Below are 22,423 nucleotides of genomic sequence, written 5' to 3'. Positions count from 1 at the left end.
AAAATGGAGTGTTAAAAAATATTGTATATGGTGTATGTGTGTGTATCCCCCCACCCAAAGTGAATATGAATCATTATGCTTCTTATAGTTCTTTTTTTCACTTTTTCCTCTATAGATTTAAAGACCCCAACAAAACCAAAGCAGGTATTTATCTTTGGGGGAGGCTTTTATGTTTCATTTATGCTTGTGGGAATTTAAAAATGTTCAGATTTAACCACTTTGGTCCACTGGTAAAGTAATAAAGACTATATTGAAAATACTTAAGGACTGAAATATCTTTGAATAAATGAGTCATTGTTATAAAGTGGTAGAAGTTTCTGGGCGCGGTGGCTCATGCCTGTAATCCCAGCACTTTGGGAGGCCGAGGCGGGCGGATCACGAGGTCAGGAGATCGAGACCATCCTGGCGAACATGGTGAAACCCTGTCTCTACTAAAAATACAAAAATATTTGCCGGGCGTGGTTGCAGGCGCCTGTAGTCCCAGCTACTCGGGAGGCTGAGGCAGGAGAATGGCCTGAACCTGGGAGGCAAAGCTTGCAGTGAGCCAAGATCGCACCACCGCACTCCAGCCTGGGCGACAGAGTGAGACTCTGTTTCAAAAAAACAAAAAACAACAACTTTTTTCTTTTTAATCCAGCCCACAGTAAGATAAATTATACCTCATAACCCAGTATACATCTACATGTACATATGAGATATACAAATTTCATTACTTATCTTTACTATGTATGACACACTTTGTTTTCTATCAATTCAATTTTATTTTTACTGCTGAGTGTAGTCCGCTAAACTGACTTCTCCATCCTCAAAGGGTCAAAACAGAATCTACCACACTCACCCTGTGCTTCTTTCAGTTTCATAAGGGTTCTAGGTCCTTTCTGCCTCATTTCTTTTATATATGCTGGTGCCTCAACCATGAACATTCAACACCCTTCCCTTTACTCTTCAGTCTTCTAATCTTTTCCTTAACACATATTCCAGGTCTCAGTTTCAATGTCACTCTCATCAGGCTAGAATAGGGTCCCTGGTAGTATTTCCACAGTATTCTTGTCCTTGCTTCATGGCCTGTAGCGCAACTGTAAGGAAATTACTCTCTCTGAGCAATCCCCCCACCTCATCTCTCTCTCATTCCACTTTACACTCCTTGAAGGTGGAAACTGCTTCCATTTTGTTCACCCAATAGCTCTAGTGTCTAACACTGTCTAATACATCTGTTGAATGATGAACAATCAGGCTGGATGCGGTGGCTCATGCCTGAAATCCCAGCACTCTTGGGAGGCCAAGGGGGGCGGATCACTTGAGGTCAGGAGTTTCAGACCAGCCTGGCCAATGTGGCAAAACCCTGTTTCTACTAAAAATACGAAAAATTAGCTAGACATGGTGGCATGCGCCTGTAGTCCCAGCTACTTGGGAGGCTGAAGCATGAGAATCGCTTGAACCCAGAAGGCAGAGGTTGTAGTGAGCTGAGATCGCACCACTGCACTGTAGCCTGGGTGACAGAGTGAGATTCTGTCTCAAAAAAAAAAAAAAAAAGAAAGATGAACAATCTCTAATTTTGAGGAAACTTACAGTCTAGAAAGAAAGCAATAAATAGGGTTGGGCGTGATGGCTCACACCTGTAATCCCAGCACTTCAGGAGGCCGAGGTGGGTGGATCATGAGGTCAGGAGATCAAGATCATCTTGGCTAACACGGTGAAATCCCGTCTCTACTAAAAACACAAAAAATTAGCCAGGCGTGGGCGCCTGTAATCCCAGCTACTTGAGAGGCTGAGGCAGGAGAATCACTTGAACCCGGGAGGCGGAGGTGGCAGTGAGCTGAGATCGTCCCACTGCACTCTAGCCGGGAAACAGAGCGAGACTCTGTCTCAAAAAAAATAAATAAAAATAAATAAATACACCAATATGACCTGTGTCTGAAGATTGGTTTTGTATTTTTCCTAACAGCCTCACTGTTAAAGCTCCCAGGGCTGGGCGATTGGCTCATGCCTGTAATCCCAGCACTTTGGGAGGCCGAGGCAGGCGGATCACCTGAGGTCCGGAGTTCGAGACCAGCCTGACCAACATGGAGAAACCCCATCTCTAATAAAAATGCAAAATTATCCGGGTGTGATAGCGCGTGCCTGTAATCCCAACTACTTGGGAGCCTGAGGCAGGAGAATCGCTTGAACCTAGAGGGGGAGGTTGCAGTAAGCCGACAGCGCTCCATTGCTCTCCAGCCTGGGTGACACAGCAAGACTCCATCTTGGGCGGGGGTGGGGTGGGGGGAGCTCCAATGGGACTCACTCTTTGAAAAGAGTGAAATTAACAAGCAAATTACATCAAGTTAGATGCAACATGACACAAATTAAAGTTTTCACGAATTAACACTGACACTTCTCATAAACTCATCCTTCACTTCAAACTTTGCCTGATTAATGCGGAAAACACTACATTAACAAGAAGCACAACTTTAAATTTCTCAAGATTTATAGAGAAGGTTCGTAGAAGTATACTTTATAATAATAATATTCTTTACATGTAGCATCTGAAAACAGTTCCTAGAAAATACTTACGGGGCTGGCCAGGCGTGGTGATTCACACCTATAATTCCAACACTTTGGGAGGCCGAGGTGGGTGGATCACGAGGTCATGAGTTCAAGACCAGCCTGGCAAAGATGGTGAAACCCTGTCTCTACTAAAAATACAAAAATTAGCTGGATGTGGTGGCAGGTGCCTGTAATCCAAGCTACTCGGGAGACTGAGGCAGAGAATTGCTTGAACCTGGGAGGCCGAGGCTGCAGGAGCCAAGATCAAGCCACTGCACTCCAGCCTGGGTGACAGAGCGAGACTCTGTCTCAAAAAAGAAAAAAGAAAATACTTAGGGGGCCTATTCTGTCAAAGACAAATTTAAGTATTGCTACTTCAAGTTAGATAAAGAGAAATACAGGACATGACAATATAATCTCCATTTTAAATAAGAAAACTATAAAATAAAGCATCCCAGTGTGCACAGAGCTCAATTTTTATTTTTTTAGAAAGGCAGAGTAAAATTTTTATAAATACTGAGTTGTACTGATTTGAATTGAGAACTCTGGTTCCTTTATTATCTTGAATGCTTTTCATTTTATAGGACTTACTGCAAAAATATTATTCCATAAAAAGAGATGATGTAGAGCCCAGAGATTTGCCTCAAATTATTATTTCCCAATAGGCACCAACAGCAAGTATCTCGAAATTTAAAAATGTTGAAGAAAGGGTGTGGTCAAAATAAGGACAAGGTCACTATCAGGTCAAATGCTAAAAGAAAAGCTTTCAAACTTTCAAACGAGGTCTTAGTTTTAAAAACTTTCAAAGGTTCAAATAAGGTCAGGTGCCGGATCACCTGAGACCAGGAGTTAGAGACCAGCGTGGCCAACATAGTGAAACCCCATCTCTACTAAAAACACAAAAAATTAGCCAGGTGTGGTGGTGGGCGCCTGTAATCTCAGCTATTCAGGAGGCTGAGGCAGGAGAACTGCTTGAACCCGGGAGGTGGAAGCTGCAGTGGGTTGAGATCGTGCTATTGCACTCCAGCCTGGGTGACAGAGTGAGACTCCATCTCAAAAACAACCAAACAAACGAATAAATAAGGCCTGGTATGGCGGCTCACACCTGTAATCCCAGCACTTTGGAAAGCTAAAGCTTGAGAATCATCTGAGCCAAGGAGTTCGAGACCAGCCTAGGGAATGTAGTGGGACCATCTCTACAAATGATTTTAAAAATTAGTTGGGTGTGGTGGTGCACACCTGTAGTCTCAGCTACTTGAGAGGCTGAGGTGGAAGGACGGCTGAGCTAGGGAGGTCAACCCTACAGCAGTGAGCTGTAATTGTGCCACCGCACTCCAGCTTGGGCAACAGGAGTGAAACCCTGTCTTAAAAAAAAAAAAAAAGAACCAGTAGTTTTGCCGTCTTAAAATTTCCCTGTCAGGTTCTTTTAATTATACAAGTGCCTTTTCTTGTTTTTTTTTTTTTTTTGAGACAGAGTTTCACTTTTGTTACCCAGGCTGGAGCAACAAGAGTGGCATGATCTCGGCTCACCACAGCCTCCACCTCCTGGGTTCAAGTGATTCTCCTGCCTCAGCCTCCTGAGTAACTGGGATTACAGGCAAGTACCACCATGCCTGGCTAATTTTGTATTTTTAGTAGAGCCTGGGTTTCTTTATGTTGGTCAGGCTGGTCTCAAACTCCCCACCTCAGGTGATCTGCCTGCCTTGGCCTCCCAAAGTGCTGGGATTACAGATGTGAGCCACTGCACCTGGCCAATTTTTAAATTCTTTGTACAGATGAGGTCTCACTTTGTTGCCTACGCTGATCTCAAACACCTGGGCTCAAGTGATCCTCCCACCTTGGCCTCCCAAAGTGCTGAGATTACAGGACATGAGCCACCATGCCCAAACTACACACGTACACTTAACTTGGAAGTACTATGGCAGAGACAGGAAGCTATTTATCTTCCAAATACTTATAGTGTGTTACTAAAAAGATTAGATTGCATATAGGCAGTGATCTTAATCACTAACATAAATCATAATTACTTGAGCCATACCTGTTACAAATGCCGAGTACAGAGCTCTATCCCCTGAGAGTCTGATTCAGTAGGTCTGGGATGGGAACTGCTGCACCCTCTAAGTCCCAACCTACATTTTAAATAAGCAATCCAGGTGGCTTCTCACACACAGGTCTGCCCCTACCACCTGGAAAAACCAGCCTAGAAGGCCCACCTATCTCACCTTCAGTAAGGAATAAACTGGAGGTAAAATTTTTGGCATAATGGCTCAGATTCCCATCGGAAAACCCAGGGACAAAAGGCCTCTTTTTTTTTTTTTTTTTTTTTTTGAGACGGAGTCTTGCTGTGTCTCCTGGGCTGGAGTGCAGTGGCCGGATCTCAGCTCACTGCAAGCTCCACCTCCCGGGTTTTACGCCATTCTCCTGCCTCAGCCTCCGGAGTTGCTGGGACTACAGGCGCCCGCCACCTCGCCCGGCTAGTTTTTTGTATTTTTAGTAGAGACGGGGTTTCACCGTGTTAGCCAGGATGGTCTCGATCTCCTGACCTCATGATCCGCCCGTCTCGGCCTCCCAAAGTGCTGGGATTATAGGCTTGAGCCACCGCGCCCGGCCAAAAGGCCTCTTTACTAACTGCATTCCATTCAACACTAGATACTCAGTGATCTGTCATGGTTTGTTCCTTCCATAAGTACCATACACTAGACAGTAAGTCTAATGTTATACCCCCAGTGAAGACTCAGAACCAGATGGAGCAGCACAAGGTATGTGGGGCAGGAAAGATCCAGAATGCATTAGGATTCCTAAAGACCCCCAAGCAGGACTTGTGCTAAAGGTCTTTTGTGAAAATGTCTAGAGGGCAGAGATCTTCCTCTTTGATTCTTCTGAGTCTGGCATAGTGCTGAACAGACAAAGAGAAGGCATCAGTACCCCTGTTAGGATGCGCAGGGAAAGGGAATTTTTATCTAGTTCCCATCTGATAACAAGAATCCAAATGAGAAGCTGAAGGAGAGGAAGTTGAAATTGCTGTTAAAATGTATTAGGTATTACTTACACATTTTACGTTAATTTCCTTTTACAAATAGATATTTAGAATTGCATTTAAAGTTGCAATTCCGGCCAAGCATGGTGGTTCCTGCCTGTAATCCCAGCACTTTGGGAGGTCGAGGTGGGCAGACCACTTGAGGTCAGGAGTTCGAGACCAGACTGGTCAACATGATAAAACCCTGTCTCTACTAAAAATACAAAAATTAGCCAGGAATGGTGGCAGGCACCTGTAGTCCCAGCTACAAGGAGGCTGAAGCAGGAGAACTGCTTGAACCCAGGAGGCGGAGATTGCAGTGAGCTGAAATTATGCTACTGAACTCCATTCTGGGCAATAGAACAAGACTCCATCTCAAAAATCAAGAAATAAATAAAGTGGCAATTCCCTCCAGTTTCCACTTTGAAAAAGCTTTCTGTGGATCAGGTAAACCATCTCTACCACGAAAGGAAGCACTCAACTTATTTTATTTATCAGAATTCTGTGGGAAACTACTAAGGACAATAATTTGCAGTTCAGTTCATTCATCATTTGAACAGATGTCTTGAGAGTGCTTTACCAAGAAATCCCCCCAAATAATCCTTTTAATGTATGTACCAATTTCCTCTATTCAGTGTACTTTATAAACACCAATTCTAGCACCATGAAAAATGACTGTGAAACATTATCATCTTGCAGTATGAAAAAAATTTAAAATTAACAGATTAAGTTGGTATAGTGGAAACAGTACAGGCTTTGTACTCATGCAGATCTGAGTTCAAATCCCAATGTTACTACTCACTAGCTGTGTGAATTATTTAACTTTTTCAACCTCCATTTTCTTTATGTAAAGTAGGGGAAATAATTCCAAATTTACCATAATGTGAAAACTTGACAATATAAATAAAACAATTAAAGTGCCTACCCTAGGCACTATATAAATGGTAGCCAATGTTGTTATTATCTGAAACATTCACATTTGTAGATGAGAAGATAGAAAAACAATACATTCTACTCCAATTGCCAGTCTAAAATTATCTACCAATCAAACTTTTACAGTCAAAATTACACTTTGGATATTTTTGTAAACTTCAGGAGCCTTTCAATGAGAACATTTTCAATTGCTGCCCCAAAACAGTTTCTATTCCTTAGATAGTCCTACACAGGCCCCATTACTTCTCCACCCCCCTACCACCATTTTCAAAGCAGTCCTCTTTCTACAGCACCTCCCCAGTCCTTTTCTTCTTAAAAGTCCTTCCCTTGGCGGAGCTTGCAGTGAAGCCAAGATCGCACTACTGTACTCCAGCCTGGGCGACAGTGCAAGACTCCATTCCCCACCCCCCCAAAAAAAGTTCTCCCCTTTTATGCCGTAATGCATTCTTTTTTCTTTCTTTCTTTTTTCTTTTTTTTTTTTTTTTGTGATAGAGTTTCACTCTTGTTGCCCAGGCTGGAGTGTAATGGCGCGATCTCGGCTCACCGCAACCTCTGCCTCCCAGGTTCAAGAATTCTCCTGCCTCAGCCTCCCGAGTAGCTGGGATTACAGGCATGCGCCACCACGCCCCGCCAGTTTTGTATTTTTAGTAGAGACGGGGTTTCTCCACGTTGGTCAGGCTGGTCTCGAACTCCCGACCTCAGATGATCCGCCCACCTTGGCCTCCCAAAGTGCTAGGACTACAGGCGTGAGCCACCGCGCCCAGTCCCTAATACTTTCAAACTGAGACCTCTGGCTTCAGACAAAAGACCCCCAAGAAGCCATTTATAGAGAAACTTTACAATTAGCAAATGCTTGCACTGTCATCAATTTTTACAAACACTTGATCTTTACAATAAACCAATTAGATACACAAGGCTTATGTTACATCTTCATTTAACATTTAAGACCAAAGATACAAAGTTAGAAAAGAGCATAAGCCCAGCCTAGAATTCAAATTTTCAGAACCAAGTTCAGTAGTCTTTCTACTCAAAAGCTACTATCTCTTGCATATTCTTTCTTCACATCATTTGCTCATTAAACATAAGGGAGACCATCTTTGTATCGCCTGCTATCACTAGAGCACTGCTACAAAGAGTAATGTTTTCTACAGTATATAAACAGTTCAACCCCAAGACACTGAAGCCAAAGGTTACTTTCAGTGCTTTCTGCACAGTCTTCAAGTAAGAAAGAATTCTGAGATGCTGCATGAAAGGGCCAAGAGGGGGCCTGGGCTGTGCACAGTCCCTCCATGTCGCCCTACATAGTTCTCTATTACTTCCAGTATCTGCCCTCTTTCCTCCACCGAAGAGTGTTTTTTTGGGTCTGACACCCCAACAGGGGCCCTTCTCAAACACAAACAACCCTAGTAGCCAAATAAACTCGTGCCCACAGCTAAGTCATCCTTGGCAAGCACGGCAGAGGCTCCTAGGAACATTTACGAGTGTCCTTCCTCTCTGTCCACAACCCTTGTCCGAAAAACTTCCATCTTCCAGAGTCCGGATCTTCTCGGCCCTCGCCCCCCACTGCCCGACGCGCACCCTTGCACCTCCTCCAAAACCTCCCAGCCTCCCAGGTTGGCGGGCAATACTTCCTATCTCGCCCAGCCTGGATCTCCTGGACTATACAGCCCGCCGCCCCGATCTGGCCCCGGAAGATCGCGGCCCCTTTCGCTACCCCAGAGCCCGAGGCCCATCAGCCCGGTCCCTGCCCCGCCTCCCCGCCCAAGGCGCCAAGTCCTCGGGGCTCCGTCTCCAGGCCCGGGCCGGTCTCCAAGGCCCCGCACACTCCGGGAAGACAGAAAAGGGGCTGCAGTGGTTCTCAGGGCACGGGGCGAGCTGGGCTCTCTGGTAGGAAGGCTCCAGGCCCGGCTGGCTCCCGGCTCCCGCCGCCCGGACAGCCCTCTGGCTCCGCCGGCCCGCGCCTCCGCGGCCTGCCCTCACCTGATCCAGGTTCTCGTCGCTGCCGCTGTCCTCCGTGTCCGAGTCGATCACGACGCGGCCTTTCCGCTTCTTTACCATGGTGGTCCCCCGGCTCCCACGCCGGCCGCCGCCCGGACTCCCCTCTTGCCCGCCTGCCAGTGGGACCGCCACTGCCGCCGCCGCCGCCGCCGCCGCCGCCGCCGCCGCCGCCGCTCGACCCACACAAAGGCGACCGCGCATGCGCGCTCCGCTCCGCCCCTGGCCCCGCCCCCTGCTCGCCGCACGCCGTTCGCAGGGCGCCTGGTGCCCCGCCCTGCCCCGCCCCCGACGCAGCGTGAGAGGCGGGGCCTTCCCCCTCCCTGTTTCCCGGCAGGGAATGGTGGTGGCTTTCCCAGCGACTGTCCGGGAGTCCTTGGCTGTGTCGCCGCTACTAAGCCGAAGTTTGGTCGGCTCTCTCCCTATCGGGGGCTGGAGCCGCAGGGATCCAGGTTCTCTCTGAGGGGGCTCACGTGTCTACCGCCTTTCAGCTGTCCGACACTGATAGAGTGTAGGGGTCGACTTAAGGGGCAGACGGCCTGGAAGACGTAAGTCGCCTGGACCACGCGATGGACACCGGTTGGGGGCTGGAGCCTGCGGACCGGGGCTGTGGGAGTGACAGCTGAGCTGGGACCTGGAGAATGCATCTGAATTACCCAAAAGGAGAGTAGAGTGTTGCACGCAGAGAACAGCGTAGGCAAAATGGCTCAGCGATAATAAAGTTGGGTTCGGAGAACTGAAGTTAGTTATGGCCGAAGCAGAGATTGTGGGTGGGTATAGGCGAGAGACGAGGCTGCAGAAGGACAGGGCGACTGCATCACTCAGAACCTAATAAGTAAGCTGAATTAGGGAGTTTGAACTTGAGTATTGAAAGATTTTAAACTGAAGAACCACATGATTTGATTTGTGTGTGGTTTTGTGTTTTAGTAGAGACGGGGTCTCCCTATATTGCCCAGGCTGGTCTCGAACTCCTGGGCCCAAGGGATCCTCCCGCCTTGGCCTCCCAAAGTGCTGGGATTACAGGCGTGAGCTACCGTGCCCTGCCTGATTGGTGGTGGTGGGTTTTTTTTTGTTGTTGTTTGTTTGTTTGGAGACGGAGTTTCGCTCTTGTTGCCCAGCCTGGAGTGTAATGGCGCGGTCTCGGCTCAGTGCAACCTCCGCCTCCCAGGTTCAAGCGATTCTCCTGCGTCAGCCTCCTGAGTAGCTGGGATTACAGGCTCCTGCCACCACGCCTGGCTAATTTGTTTTTGTTTTTGTTTTGAGACGGAGTTTCGCTCTCGTCGCCCAGGCTGTAGTGCAGTGGTGCGATCTTGGCTCACTGCAACCTCTGCCGCCCGGGTTCAAGCGATTCTCCAGCCTCGGTCTTCGGAATAGATGGGATTACAGGCGCCCTCCACCACGCCCCACTAATTTTTGTATTTTGAGTAGAGACGGGGTTTCACCATGTTGGCCAGGCTGGTCTCAAACTGCTGACCTCTGGTGATTCACCCGCCTCGGCCTCCCAAAGTGCTGGGATTATAGGCGTGAGCCACTGCGCCTGGCCTGATTTGTGTTTTTCAAAGATTACTCTGACGGCAGTATGGCGAATGGACTAAGAGCAGGGAGATCCCTTGGATTGTTGTCTTCTTGGCAAGAGATGAACTAAGGACGAAGCTGTGGGAATGGAAACAAGTGAATGGATTCTGGATAATTTGGAAGGTAGAATCCCCAGGATTTGGGATAGGGGTAAGGGAAGGAGTGCTCCCAGTTACCTATTGATGTTCAGATGCTAGCTTAGGAAGCTAGTGGCAGGTGGGCTGTTCATCAAAAAAATGAAATACAAGAGGAGAGAAGAAGGTTTGGGGAACTGGTGTGTGTAGGAAATAAGTTCACTTTTATACCTGAGTTTGAGGTCAGCTGATAAAAACGTCATCTCCAGAAGTTATTTCCTTTAGTGATTAGGAATATAGGGTAGGGGCCGGGTGTAGTGGCTTGCACTTGTAATCCCAGCACTTTGGGAAGCCAAAGAGGGTGGATCACCTGAGGTCAGGAGTTTGAGACCAGTCTGACCAACGTGGTGAAACCCCATCTATACTAAAAATACAAAAATTAGGCCGGGCACAGTGGCTCATGCCTGTAATTCCAGCACTTTGGGAGGCAGAGGCAGGTGGACAATGAGGTCAGGAGATCAAGACCAGCCTGACCAACATGGTCAAACCCCATCTCTACTAAAAATACAAAAATTAGCTGGGCATAGTGGCCCATTCCTGTAACCCCAGCTACTTGGGAGGCTGAGGCAGTAGAATCACTTGAACCCAAAGGTGGAGGCTGCAGTGAGATGAAATCGTACCACTGCACTCCAGCCTGGCAACAGACGTGACTGTCTCAAAAACATAATAATAATAATAGTAATAACGTGGACCAGACACGGTGGCTCTTGCCTGTAACCCCAGCGCTTTGGGAGGCCGAGGCAGGTGGATCACAAGGTCAGGAGTTCAAGACCAACTTGGCCAAGATGGTGAAACTCCGTTTCTACTAAAAATACAAAAATTAGCCAGACGTGGTGGCAGGCGCATGTAATCCCGGCTACTTGGGAGGCTGAGGCAGAGAATTGCTTGAACCTGGGAGGTAGAGGTTGCACTGAGCCAAGATCGCGCCACTGCACTCCAGCCTGGGCAACAATAGTGAGACTCCGTCTCAAAAAAAAAAAAAGGAAAAAAGAAAACAATCGCACTACTGCACTTCAGCCTGGGTGACAGAGTGAGACCCTGTCTCAAAACAATAAATAAAATGACCTAAATAAAGTCCAACTACCTCTTTACCCTAGAAGAATTTTCCTAAGATAAAGCCCATAGACTTTTCTCCCCCAGCATATCCTTGGAACCCAGCCCATGGCCAAGATGACCCCGAATCACCAGCCCAGCTTCCCTATGTCTAGCCACCCTGAAGCCTATGGTACCCTTCTGGAGGACCCTCTTTAAATGTGTTAATACACAGTATTGCTAAAAAGAAAGCCATAACATGGTCAGTGGCCCTTGACTGGAATTAATAAAAGTATGTTATTTGAGTGAAATCTAGATTGTGATCTTTCTGCAAAAGGTCTTCTAATGATTCACGTACTGAAGTTAGTCCATACAATGTCTAAATTTAGTGAATAAACATCACTTTAAACTCCCTCTTGAGTCAGCTTCCCAGAGAACCCAACCAGTGAAAGTTTCCAATTAGTAAAATGAGGATAATAATAGTGTCTGTCTCCTTGGGTTCTTATAACGTGTAAGTTACAAAGCAGGCCTGGAGGCCCGGGTCTATGGTCCCAGTTACTTGGGAGGCTAAGGTAGGAGGAGCAGTTGAGTTCAGGAGGCCAAGTCCATCCTTGGCAACATAGGGAAACCATGTCTCAAAAAAAAAATAGTAAGTTAGGCCAAGCCGAGTGTGGTGGCTCACACCTGTAATCCCAACACTTTGGGAGGTCAAGGTGGGCGGATTACCTGAGGTCAGGAGTTCGAGACCAGCCTGGCCGACATGGTGAAACCCCATCTCTACTAAAAATACAAAAAAAAAAAAAAAGGGAGGGATTGCATTGGGAGTTATACCTGATATAAATGATGAATTGATGGGTGCTGACGAGTTGATGGGTGCAGCACACCAACATGGCACAAGTATACATATGTAACAAACCTGCACGTTATGCACATGTACCCTAGAACTTAAAGTATAATAATAAAAAAAAAAATTAGCTGTGCGTTGTGGCAGGTGCGTGTAATCCCAGCTACTCAGGAGGCTGAGGCAGGAGAATCACATGAACCCAGGAGGCGGAGGTTGTAGTGAGCTGAGATCGCACCATTGCACTCTAGCCTGGACAACAAGAGTGAAACTCCATCTCAAAATTTAAAAAATAATAATAAAAGTAAGTTAGGCAAGGCGTGGTGGCTCATGCCTGTAATCCTAGCACTTTGGGAGACCAAGGAGGGTGAATCACTTGAGGTCAGGAGTTCAAGACCAGTCTGGCCAACATGGTGAAACCCTGTCTCTACTAAAAATACAAAATTAGACGGGTATGGTGGCATGCACCTGTAGTCCCAGCTACTCAGTAGGCTGAGGTAGGAGCATTGCTTGAACCTGGAAGGCAGAGGTTGCAGAGAGCCGAGATCGCATCACTGCACTCCAACCTGGGCAACAGAACGAGACCTCATTTCAAAACAAAACAAAACAAAACAAAACAAAAAAACAGTACTCTTCCTTATCTAATCTTATAATTTTTTTTTTTTTTTTTTTTTTGAGACAGGGTCTTGCACTGTCACCCAGGCTGGAATGCAGTGGTATGATCATGGCTCATCATTTAGCCTTAGACTCCTGGGCTCAAGCAATCCTCCCACCTCAGCCTACCAAGTAGCTGGGACTACAGGTGTGTGCCAACACACTCTGCTAATTTTTTTATTTTTATTTTTTGTAGAGACAAGATCTCACTATGTTGCCCAAGCTGGTCTCAAATTCCTATCCTCAAGTGATCCTTCTGCCTCAGTCTCTTAAAAGTGTTGGGATTGGCCGGGCGCGGTGGCTCACACCTATAATCCAAGCACTTTGGGAGGCTGAGATGGTCAGATCACGAGGTCAGGAGATCGAGAGCACGGTGAAACCCCGTCTCTACTAAAAATACAAAAATTAGCCGGGCGTGGTGGCGGGTGCCTGTAGTCCCAGCTACTCAAGAGGCTGAGGCAGGAGAATGCCGTGAACCCAGGAGGTGGAGCGTGCAGTGAGCTGAGATTACACCACTGCACTCCAGCCTGGGCAACAGAGAGAGACTCCGTCTCAAAAAAACAAAAAACAAAAAACAAAAGTGTTGGGATTACAGCATGAGCCACCATATCTGGCCCAGTCTTACAATTTGGTCCTCTTGATCAGGCACCCTCAGAATCCAGTCCTTTGCTACTCTCCCAGCTCCTGCCACTACCTGCTTGGCTGGTTCTTGCAGCTCTTTTGGCGTATAGTCCTTTGCCTCCTCTGCTAGGCCCAATAAGTCCCCCACTGGGTTATGTGGTGACTTAACCCTATATAAGTCTAGTGACCGGGAGAGGGGTAAGAGCAGATTCTGAGGGGAAGGAGAAATCCTGCAGTCCTGCCAGGGACAAGCCTCTGCAGTGTCTAAAAGGAGAAAAGGAGTGCTGGATGGAAGATCATTTCTGCAGGTTCAGAAGGTTCGGGAGTAGCTGAGATTTCAAATTCTTCAGAGGCATTAACCAGATATCCTCATTTCATTTCTCACGGTCCTATTATTTCTCAACTAGGGCCTTTAGCTTAGGCACACTGCCTTGCTTGGGAGTTTAACCTTACTGGAGCGCTGGCTACTCCGGTGATTATCCTCAGGCTCAGATTTCCTTGACCTCTTGCTGCAGGTATTGAAAGTCTATTTATTTATTGTATTTATTTTTATTTATTTATTTATTTATTTTTTGAGGCGGAATTTTGCTCTTGTTGCCGAGGCTGGAGTGCAATGGCACGATCTCGGCTCACCGCAACCTCTGCCTCCCAGGTTCAAGCGATTCTCCTGCCTCAGTCTCCCGAGTAGCTGGGATTACAGGTATGCACCACCATGCCTGGCTAATTTTGTATTTTTAGTAGACACGGGGTTTCTCCATGTTGGTCAGGCTAGTTGAGAGCTCCCGACCTCAGATGATCCACCCGTCTCGGCCTCCCAAAGTGCTGGGATTACAGGCATGAGCCACCACGCCTGGCCAATTGTATTTATTTTTATTTTTTAAAGACAGGGTCTTGCTCTGTGCCCCCAACTGGAATACAATGGCACCGTCATGGCTCACTGCAGCCTCAACCTTCTAGGCTCAAACAGTCCTCCCATCTCAGCTTCCCGAGTAGCTGATACTACAGTGTGCCACCACACTCGGCTACTTTTTGTATGTTTTTGCAGAGACAGGGTCTCCCTGCGTTGCCCAGGCTGGTCTCGAACTCGTGGGCTCAAGTAGTCCTCCCACCTCAGCATCCCAAAGTGTTTGGATTACAGACATGAGCCACTGTGCCTGGATTTAAATAATGTACATTAAAAAAAAAAAAGTACTATTATGGTTTTTGTTTTGTTTTGTGTTTTGTTTTGTTTTGTTTGTTTTTGAAACAGAGTCTTGTTCCATTGCCCAGGGTGGAATACAGTGACAGGATCATGGTTCACAGAGTAGCTGGGACAACAGGCGCTCCACCATGCCCAGCTAATTTTTAAATATTTTTGTAGAGACAAGGTCTCACCATGGTGCCCACATTGGTCTTGAGCTCCTGGGCTCCAGTGATCCTCTTGCCTTGGACTCCCAAAGTGCTAGGATTAAAGACATGAGCCAACATGCCCAGTCAAATTTATTTTTTAAAGTTCAAAATTAATACATGTCCACTGTAAATAAGAAGCCCAAATCCAGAAGTATATAAAGTGAAAAGGAGGTCCTCACCCTCATCCCTCTTCTCTCCCAGTCTCATTCTCTAGGAAAAACTCCTATGACTAGTTTAGTGCATATTGTTCCAGACCTCTTAGGGAATACATGTAAACACACCCCAAAACAGGATCATGCAACAGGTGTTATCCTATAACGTGGTTTCTCCCTGCAGCATTAGACTGGTTTGAGTGCCATGCCAAAGTGACACCAGGGAGTGTGAGGAAATGCTTTGTATAACCATGAGGTAATGTCTACCACCAGAGGCCTGAGTTCCATGACTAAAATGCACATGGTAAGTATATATTAAATGAGAATCCTTGCCTTCTTTGTATTTAATTGCTTTCTCCTGGTAAGTGGGAACTAATTTTTTTTTTGCTATGCAAGTGTCCATCATCTCAAAGTTTTGTTTTGTTTTACTTTGTTTTGTTTTGAGACTGAGTCTCACTCTGTCACCCAGGCTGCAGTGCAGTGGCACATTCACAGCTCACTGCAACCTCAACCTCCCAGGCTCCAGCAATCTCCCAACTCAGCCTCCCAAGTAGCAGGGACCAGAGAAATGCACCACCACACCTGACTTTTTTTTTTTTTTTTTTTGGTAGCGATGAGGTCTCCGTATGTTGCCCAGGCTGATCTCAAACTCCCAAGCTTAAGTGATCCTCCCACCTTGGCCTCCCAAAGTGTTGGGCAGGCATGAGCCACTGTGCTGAGCTGGGAACTAATTTTAAGATGCTGTAAGGTCAACCTTCTCTCTGGCCTCTCTCAGGATAACTCTGTAGTTCATAACCTTTTGTTCCTACCTCAGCACACATAACAGAGGCTGTCTTTTATTGGATATACACATATCCTGAAGTGTCCAGTGTACTCAAAAATAGCTCTCAGAAAAGCATATCAGAATGCCAAGGGGTGAAAGGGATGGTACCATAGGGACAATCTTATATCTTCAAAGTTATTTGTATTTTTGTGTTAATTAATTTGTATTATCATTATTTTATGAGAAACGAGGTTCTGCTCTGTCGCCCAGGCTAGATTTGAACACCCGGGCTCAAGCTATCCTCTACCTCGCTGAAATTATTTTTATAAGTTAGTTATTTGCCAACTTTGATTCTTGAGTATGATTAATCACTCATTACCTGAGATGTATATCACAGCTAACTGTAACACGCTTGGAACCACGAATACAAGTAAACCCTGCAATTTAAATTCTTGCTTTATCAAAGCCAAACTTGTGAGCTTATCAACACAGGATTCCATGGTTTGCACATTTATGTGTCATTCAACTAAGAAACCTGCTCTGTGTTAGGCATTGAACCAGGTACTGAGGAAACAAAGATGGACAAGACACCATCCCTGTTTGCAAACTGATACAGTAGTTCTCCAACTTTAGTGAGAATTACCTGGGAGTTTGGTAAAATGCAAAGTCTGATTTAGTAGGTGAAGTCAAGAAATTTGCTTTTTTTTTTCTTTTTAATGGAGTCTCACTCTGTAGCCCAGGCTGTAGTGCAGTGGCACCATCTTGGCTCACTGCAACCTCTGCCTCCTGGGTTCAAGCAGTTCTCTGCCTCAGCCTCCTGAGTTGCTGGGATTACAGGTGCCCGCCACCACATCCAGCTAATGTTTGTATTTTTAGTAGAGGCGGGGCTTCATCATCTTGCCCAGGCTGGTCTTGAACTCCTGACCTCGTGATCCACCTGCCTCAGCTTCCCAAAGTGCAAAATTTGCTTTTTTTTTTTTTTGAGACGGAGTCTTTCTGTGTCCCCTAGACTGGAGTGCAGTAGCGTGATCTCGGCTCACTGCAACCTCCGCCTCCCAGGTTCAAGCAATTCTTCTGCCTCAGCCTCCTGAGTAGCTGGGACTACAGGTGCATGCCACCACACCCAGCTAATTTGCATATTTTTAGTAGAGATGGGGTTTCACTGTGTTGGCCAGGATGGTCTCAATCACTTAATCTTGTGAACCACCTGCCTCTGTCTCCCAAAGTGCTGGGATTACAGAGGTGAGCCACCAAGCTCGGCCAAAATTTGCATTTTTAACAGATGCCTAGAGTGATTTCCTTGTAAGTTATGAGAGGGACTCATTTTGAAAAACACTGAACACACAGAGAGAAGCCTAAAAAATCGTGTGAAGAGTTCAGGATCAGAGATTTTTTTTTTTTTTTTTTTCTGAGACGGAGTCTCGCTCTGTTGCCCGGGCCGGAGTGCAGTGGCCGGATCTCAGCCCACTGCAAGCTCCGCCTCCCGGGTTCACGCCATTCTCCTGCCTCAGCCTCCCGAAGTAGCTGGGACTACAGGCGCCCGCCACCTCACCCAGCTAGTTTTTTGTACTTTTTTTAGTAGAGATGGGGTTTCACCGTGTTAGCCAGGATGGTCTCGATCTCCTGACCTTGTGATCCGCCCGTCTCGGCCTCCCAAAGTGCTGGGATTACAGGCTTGAGCCACCGCGCCCGGCCAGAGATTCTTTTCTGTCCCTACATCTCCTGAAAAAGTCAGCGCATGCACATGATAACAAGTATTTCAAAAGCTAAAGCTAGGGTGACCTCAGAGAACAACTTGGCAAGATGCAAAATGAAGAAGAATGTAGCCTTCTATAAATCAGTTATAAATTTCTCCATCAATACAGAGGAGTTTTCAGAAGGTCCTAAATCATTGATCTACTCAATTTACTAATATTTATTAAGTGCCTATGTTGTCCCAGGCACAGATGAGCATTTTCTTCTGTCTAAAGCTCCTTCTTCTTCTTCTTTTTTTTTTTTTTTTGAGACGGAGTCTCGCTTTGTTGCCCAGACTGGAGTGCAGTGGCCAGATCTCAGCTCACTGCAAGCTCCGCCTCCCAGGTTCCCGCCATTCTCCTGCCTCAGCCTCCCAAGTAGCTGGGACTACAGGCGCCAGCCACCTTGCCCGGCTAGTTTTTTGTATTTTATTAGTAGAGACGGGGTTTCACCGTGTTAGCCAGGATGGTCTCGATCTCCTGACCTCGTGATCCGCCCGTCTCGGCCTCCCAAAGTGCTGGGATTACAGGCTTGAGCCACCGCGCCCGGCCAAAGCTCCTTCTATGTCTGTAATCCCAGCTGCTCAAGAGGCTGAGGTAGGAGAATCGCTTGAACCTGGGAGGTGGAGATTGCAGTGAGCTGAGATCACACCACTGCACTCCAGCCTGTGTGACAGCGAGACTCCATCTCAAGAAAAATAAAATATATATTAAAAAAAAAAAATAAGCCTCCTGCATGCTGACTTCATGTTCTGTTTTCTTCCTCCACAGCTGTATCAGTTAGGATGCTTTTGGCTACAAGTAACAGAAAACTCAACACAGGCTAGCTTAAACTAAATAATCTTGACTCATGTGACTGAAAAGTCCAGAAGCAGGTCTGGCCTCAGGGAATGCCTGATTCAGCAGCATAGATACTGTCAGAAGTCTGGCTTCTTTCTGTTCTTGGCTCTGCCTTAATCCTTGTTGTCCCAACTCACCCACAGGCAGGAGAATCACTTGAACCCCGGAGGCAGAGGTTTCATGCCAGCCTGGGTGACGGAGCAAGACCCCGTCTCAAAAAAAAAAAAAAAAAAAAAGAAACAGAGGAAATGCGGCTTAGCAACCAAAATGCTGGGAATATAGGTGCCTGCCACCACACCCAAGTATTTCTTTCTTTTTTTTTTTTTGTTTTTTTTTTTTGTAGAGATGAAGTCTCCTTATGTTGCTCAGGCTGGCCTTGGACTCCTCACTTCAAGTGATCCTCCTGCCTAGGCCTCCCAAATTGTTGAGATTACAGGTGTGAGTCCCTGTGCCTGGTCAGAGCCATGCTTATGAAAGTATAGGCCACACCCTTGGTTGTACTCTTTCATCTTCCATTTATTCCTTAGCCTTGATGACAGGACAAGAATTGTTTCCCATGCCAAGGTCACTAATTATTACCATATCCATTGTTTCTTCTCAGTTCTTACCTTATTTGACTTCCCTGTGTCATTGGCCCTGTTTACTTCCCTTTCTTGACTCCTTTGCTTTGGGTGATGCAACTTTCTTTTTTCTTTTTTTTCTTTTTTTTTTTTTGAGACAGAGTCTCTCTGTCTCCCAGGCTGGAGTGCAGTGGTGCAATCCCAGCTCACTGCAACCTCTGCCTCCCTGGTTCAAGCAATTCTCCTGTCTCAGCCTCCTGAGTAGCTGGGATTACAGGCATATGCCACCACACCTGGCTAATTTTTGCATTTTTAGTAGAGATAGAGTTTTGCCATGTTGACCAAGCTGGTCTCAAACTCCTGACCTCAAGTGAAGACCCACCAGGCTTGGTCTCACAAAGTGCTGGGATTATAGGCATGGGCCACCACATCTGGCCTTGTGATGTAACTTTCTCTAGGTTCTGCTTCTATCACTCTGGCCACTCTTTTTTTTTTTTGAGACAGAGTCTCGCTCGGTGGCCCAGGCCGGAGTGCAGTGGCGCCATCTTGGCTCACTACAAGCTCCGCCTTCCAGGTTCACACCATTCTCCCGCCTCAGCCTCCTGAGTAGCTGGGACTACAGGCACCCGCCACTATGCCTGGCTAATTTTCTTTTTTTGTATTTTTAGTAGAGGCGGGGTTTCACCGTGTTAGGCAGGATGGTCTTGATCTCCTGACCTCATGATCCGCCTGCCTCAGCCTTCCAAAGTACTGGGATTACAGGTGTGAGCCACCCTGCCCTGCTTTTTTTTTTTTTTAAACGGAGTTTTGCTCTTGTCACCCAGGCTGGGGTGCAATGGCGTGATCTTGGCTCACTGCAACCTCCACCTCCCAGGTTCAAGCGATTCTCCTGCCTCAGCCTGCCAAGTAGCTGGGACTACAGGTGCCTGCCACCACACCCCGCTAATTGTGTATTTTTGTAGAGATGAGGCTTCACTATGTTGGCCAGACTGGTCTTGACCTACTGACCTCAGGTGATCCACCCTCTTCAGCCTCCCAAAGTGCTGGGATTACAAGCATGATTCACTCAGCCTGGCCTCTTTGTCTTTGGTTTTTTTTTTTTTTTGAGTCAGGGTCTGTCTCTGTCGCCTAGGCTGAAGTGCGGTTGGAGTGCCATGTGTGCTCTCAGCTCACTGCAACCTCAGCCCTCCACGTAGCTGGGATTACAGGTGTGTGCCAACACATATGGCTGATTTTTGTATTTTTAGTAGAGATAGGGTTATACCATGTTGCCCAGGCAGGTCTCAAACTCTTGGCCTCAAGCAATCCGCCCGCCTCAGCCTCGCAAAGTGCTGGGGTTTCAAGTGTGAGCTACTATACAGCAACCGGAAAATTTTGCTTTTCTATCTTAGGTCTTTTTCTCTTGTTAGTCTGCATACTCTATAACATTACCTAGCATGATGTCTGGCACATAGTTGTACTCAAACATTTACTGAGTGATTTTAATGACTAGATATTCACTCAGGGCTTGAAAGCTACTCTGTGGATATAATCCCCAAGACTATACAACCGGCCAATTTGGCTCCCCAGGTCTCCAGACATGTCAACAGACCTACTGCATATCCCTACCCAGATATCCCACAGGTATCTCAGATTAACGTGTATAAACTAGGCCAGGTGCTGTTGCTCATGCCTCTGATCCCAGCACTTTGAGAGGCTGAGGCGGGCAGATCATGAGGTCAGGAGATCGAGACCATCCTGCCCAACATGGTGAAACCTCGTCTCTACTAAAAATACGAAAAATTAGCTGGGTGTGGTGGCATGCACCTGTAGTCCCAGCTACTTGGGAGGCTGAGGCCGGAGAATGGTGTGAACCCGGGAGGCGGAGCTTGCAGTAAGCCGAGATTGCGCCACTGCACTCCAGCCTGGGCGACAGAGTGAGACTCGGTATTAAAAAAAAAAAAAAAAAAACATAAACTAACCTCCTCATCCTTATCACTGAACTTGTTCTTCCTCTATTACTCCCTATATTATTATTATTTTTTTTTGAGATGGAGTCTTGCTCTGTCACCCAGGCTAGAGTACAATGGCATGATCTCAGCTCACTACAACCTTCACCTCCCTGGTTTAAGTGATTATCTCACCTCAGCCTTCTAAGTAGCTGGGACTGCAGGTGCACACCACCATGCCCAGGTAATTTTTGTATTTTTAGTAGAGATGGGTTTTTACCATGTTGGGCAAGCTGGTCTGGAACTCCTGACCTGAGGTGATCCGCCCACTTCAGCCTCCCAAATTGCTGGCATTACAGGTGTGAGCCACCCCACCTGGCCTATGTTAATTGATGCAATCACTGTCCATTTTGTTATCTAAACCTCCCTCCGTTATCCTTCCTCAGAACCCCCCTTCTTAAGCCTACTAAGCTTCCTAAGCCTCATGATTCTATCTTCTTTTTTTTTTTTTGAGATGGAGTCTCGCTCTGTTGCCCAGGCTAGAGTGCAGTGGCATGATCTTGGCTCACTGCAACCTCTGCCTCCCAGGTTCAAGCAATTCTACGGCCTCAACCTCCTGAGTAGCTGGGATTACAGGTATACGCCACCAAGCCTGGCTAATTTTTGTATTTTTAAGTAGAGATGGGGTTTCACCATGTTGCTCACTCTGGTCTCAAACTTGTGACCTCGTGATCTGCTGGCCTCGGCCTCCCAAAGTGCTGTGATTATAGGCATGAGCCACTGTGCCCGGCCATGATTCTGTCTTCTTAATACATCTCACTATCCCCTTTATTTATCCCCACTGCTGCTGCCTCTTTAATGCTTTATTTTTATTTATTTATTTATTTTTATTTTTTACTTTTTTGAGATAGAGTCTTTCTCTGTCGCCCAGGGTAGAGTGCAGTGGTACGATCCTGGCTCACTGCAACCTCCGCTTCTTGGGTTCAAGTGATTCTTATGCCTCAGCTTCTGGAGTAACTGGGATTACAAGCGCCCGTACCATACTCGGCTAATTTTTGTATTTTTTAGTAGAGAGGGGTTTCATCATGTTGGCCAGACTGGTCTCTAACTCCTGACCTCAAGTGATCCACCCACCTTGGCCTCCCAAAGTGCTGGGATTACAGTTATGAGCCACCACGCCCGGCCTCTTTAATACTTTAATCTATAGTATTAGTATTATATTAGTCTCCTTACCTTATTTTTCTTTCTTTCTTTTCCTTTTTCTTTCTTCTTCTTCTTTTTTTTTTTTTTTTGTTGTTGTTTTTTAGAGACAGTGTCTTGCTCTTTTGTCTAGACTGGAGTGCAGTGACAGGATCATAGCTCTCTGCAGCCTTGACCTCCTGGATTCAAGTGATCCTTCGGTCTTAAGCTTCTGGAGTAGCTAAAACTATAGGTATGTTCCATCACACTTGGATACACACACACACACACACACACACACACACATATATATATATTTTTTTCAGGCTGGTCTTGAACTCCTGGGCTCAAAGATCCTCCTGCCTCAGCCTCCCAAACTGCTGGATTACAGGCATGAGCCACTGCACTTTGTCCTTACTGTCTTCCCAGTTTCTATGCCATCTTCATCCCCTAAAGCCATCATGTGACTTCTTCTTAGAGAATATTTTAAAAATAACCTGGTTTGTATTTCTCCTTTCCATGAGCACCCCTTTGTCTACAGGATAAAATAAA

The 22,423-nt window shown here is 46.5% G+C and overlaps 2 protein-coding genes across 2 annotated transcripts in view; one reads left to right on the top strand and one right to left on the bottom strand.

Annotated features, from left to right (window-relative positions):
- Window positions 1-8,729, bottom strand: part of RTF1 (RTF1 homolog, Paf1/RNA polymerase II complex component) — a 236,534-nt gene extending 227,805 nt beyond the window's left edge. The window contains exon 1 of the mRNA XM_031935823.1: window positions 8,456-8,729. Within this exon, the coding sequence (XP_031791683.1) occupies window positions 8,456-8,674 (219 nt within the window). The 5' untranslated portion in view covers window positions 8,675-8,729. The remainder of the gene's footprint in view (window positions 1-8,455) is intronic.
- A 62-nt stretch (window positions 8,730-8,791) lies between these two features.
- NDUFAF1 (NADH:ubiquinone oxidoreductase complex assembly factor 1) overlaps window positions 8,792-22,423 on the top strand; it is a 40,303-nt gene continuing 26,671 nt past the window's right edge. Inside the window, exons 1-2 of the mRNA XM_023198363.2 lie at window positions 8,792-9,018; window positions 15,053-15,172. The gene's annotated coding sequence lies outside the window, so the exon portion shown is untranslated. The remainder of the gene's footprint in view (window positions 9,019-15,052; window positions 15,173-22,423) is intronic.

Source organism: Piliocolobus tephrosceles, chromosome 6 (assembly GCF_002776525.5).
Source record: "Piliocolobus tephrosceles isolate RC106 chromosome 6, ASM277652v3, whole genome shotgun sequence".
NCBI classification, from domain to species: Eukaryota; Metazoa; Chordata; class Mammalia; order Primates; family Cercopithecidae; genus Piliocolobus; species Piliocolobus tephrosceles.
Note: the sequence above shows the minus strand (reverse complement) of the source record. Positions and strands in the feature narration are given on the sequence as shown.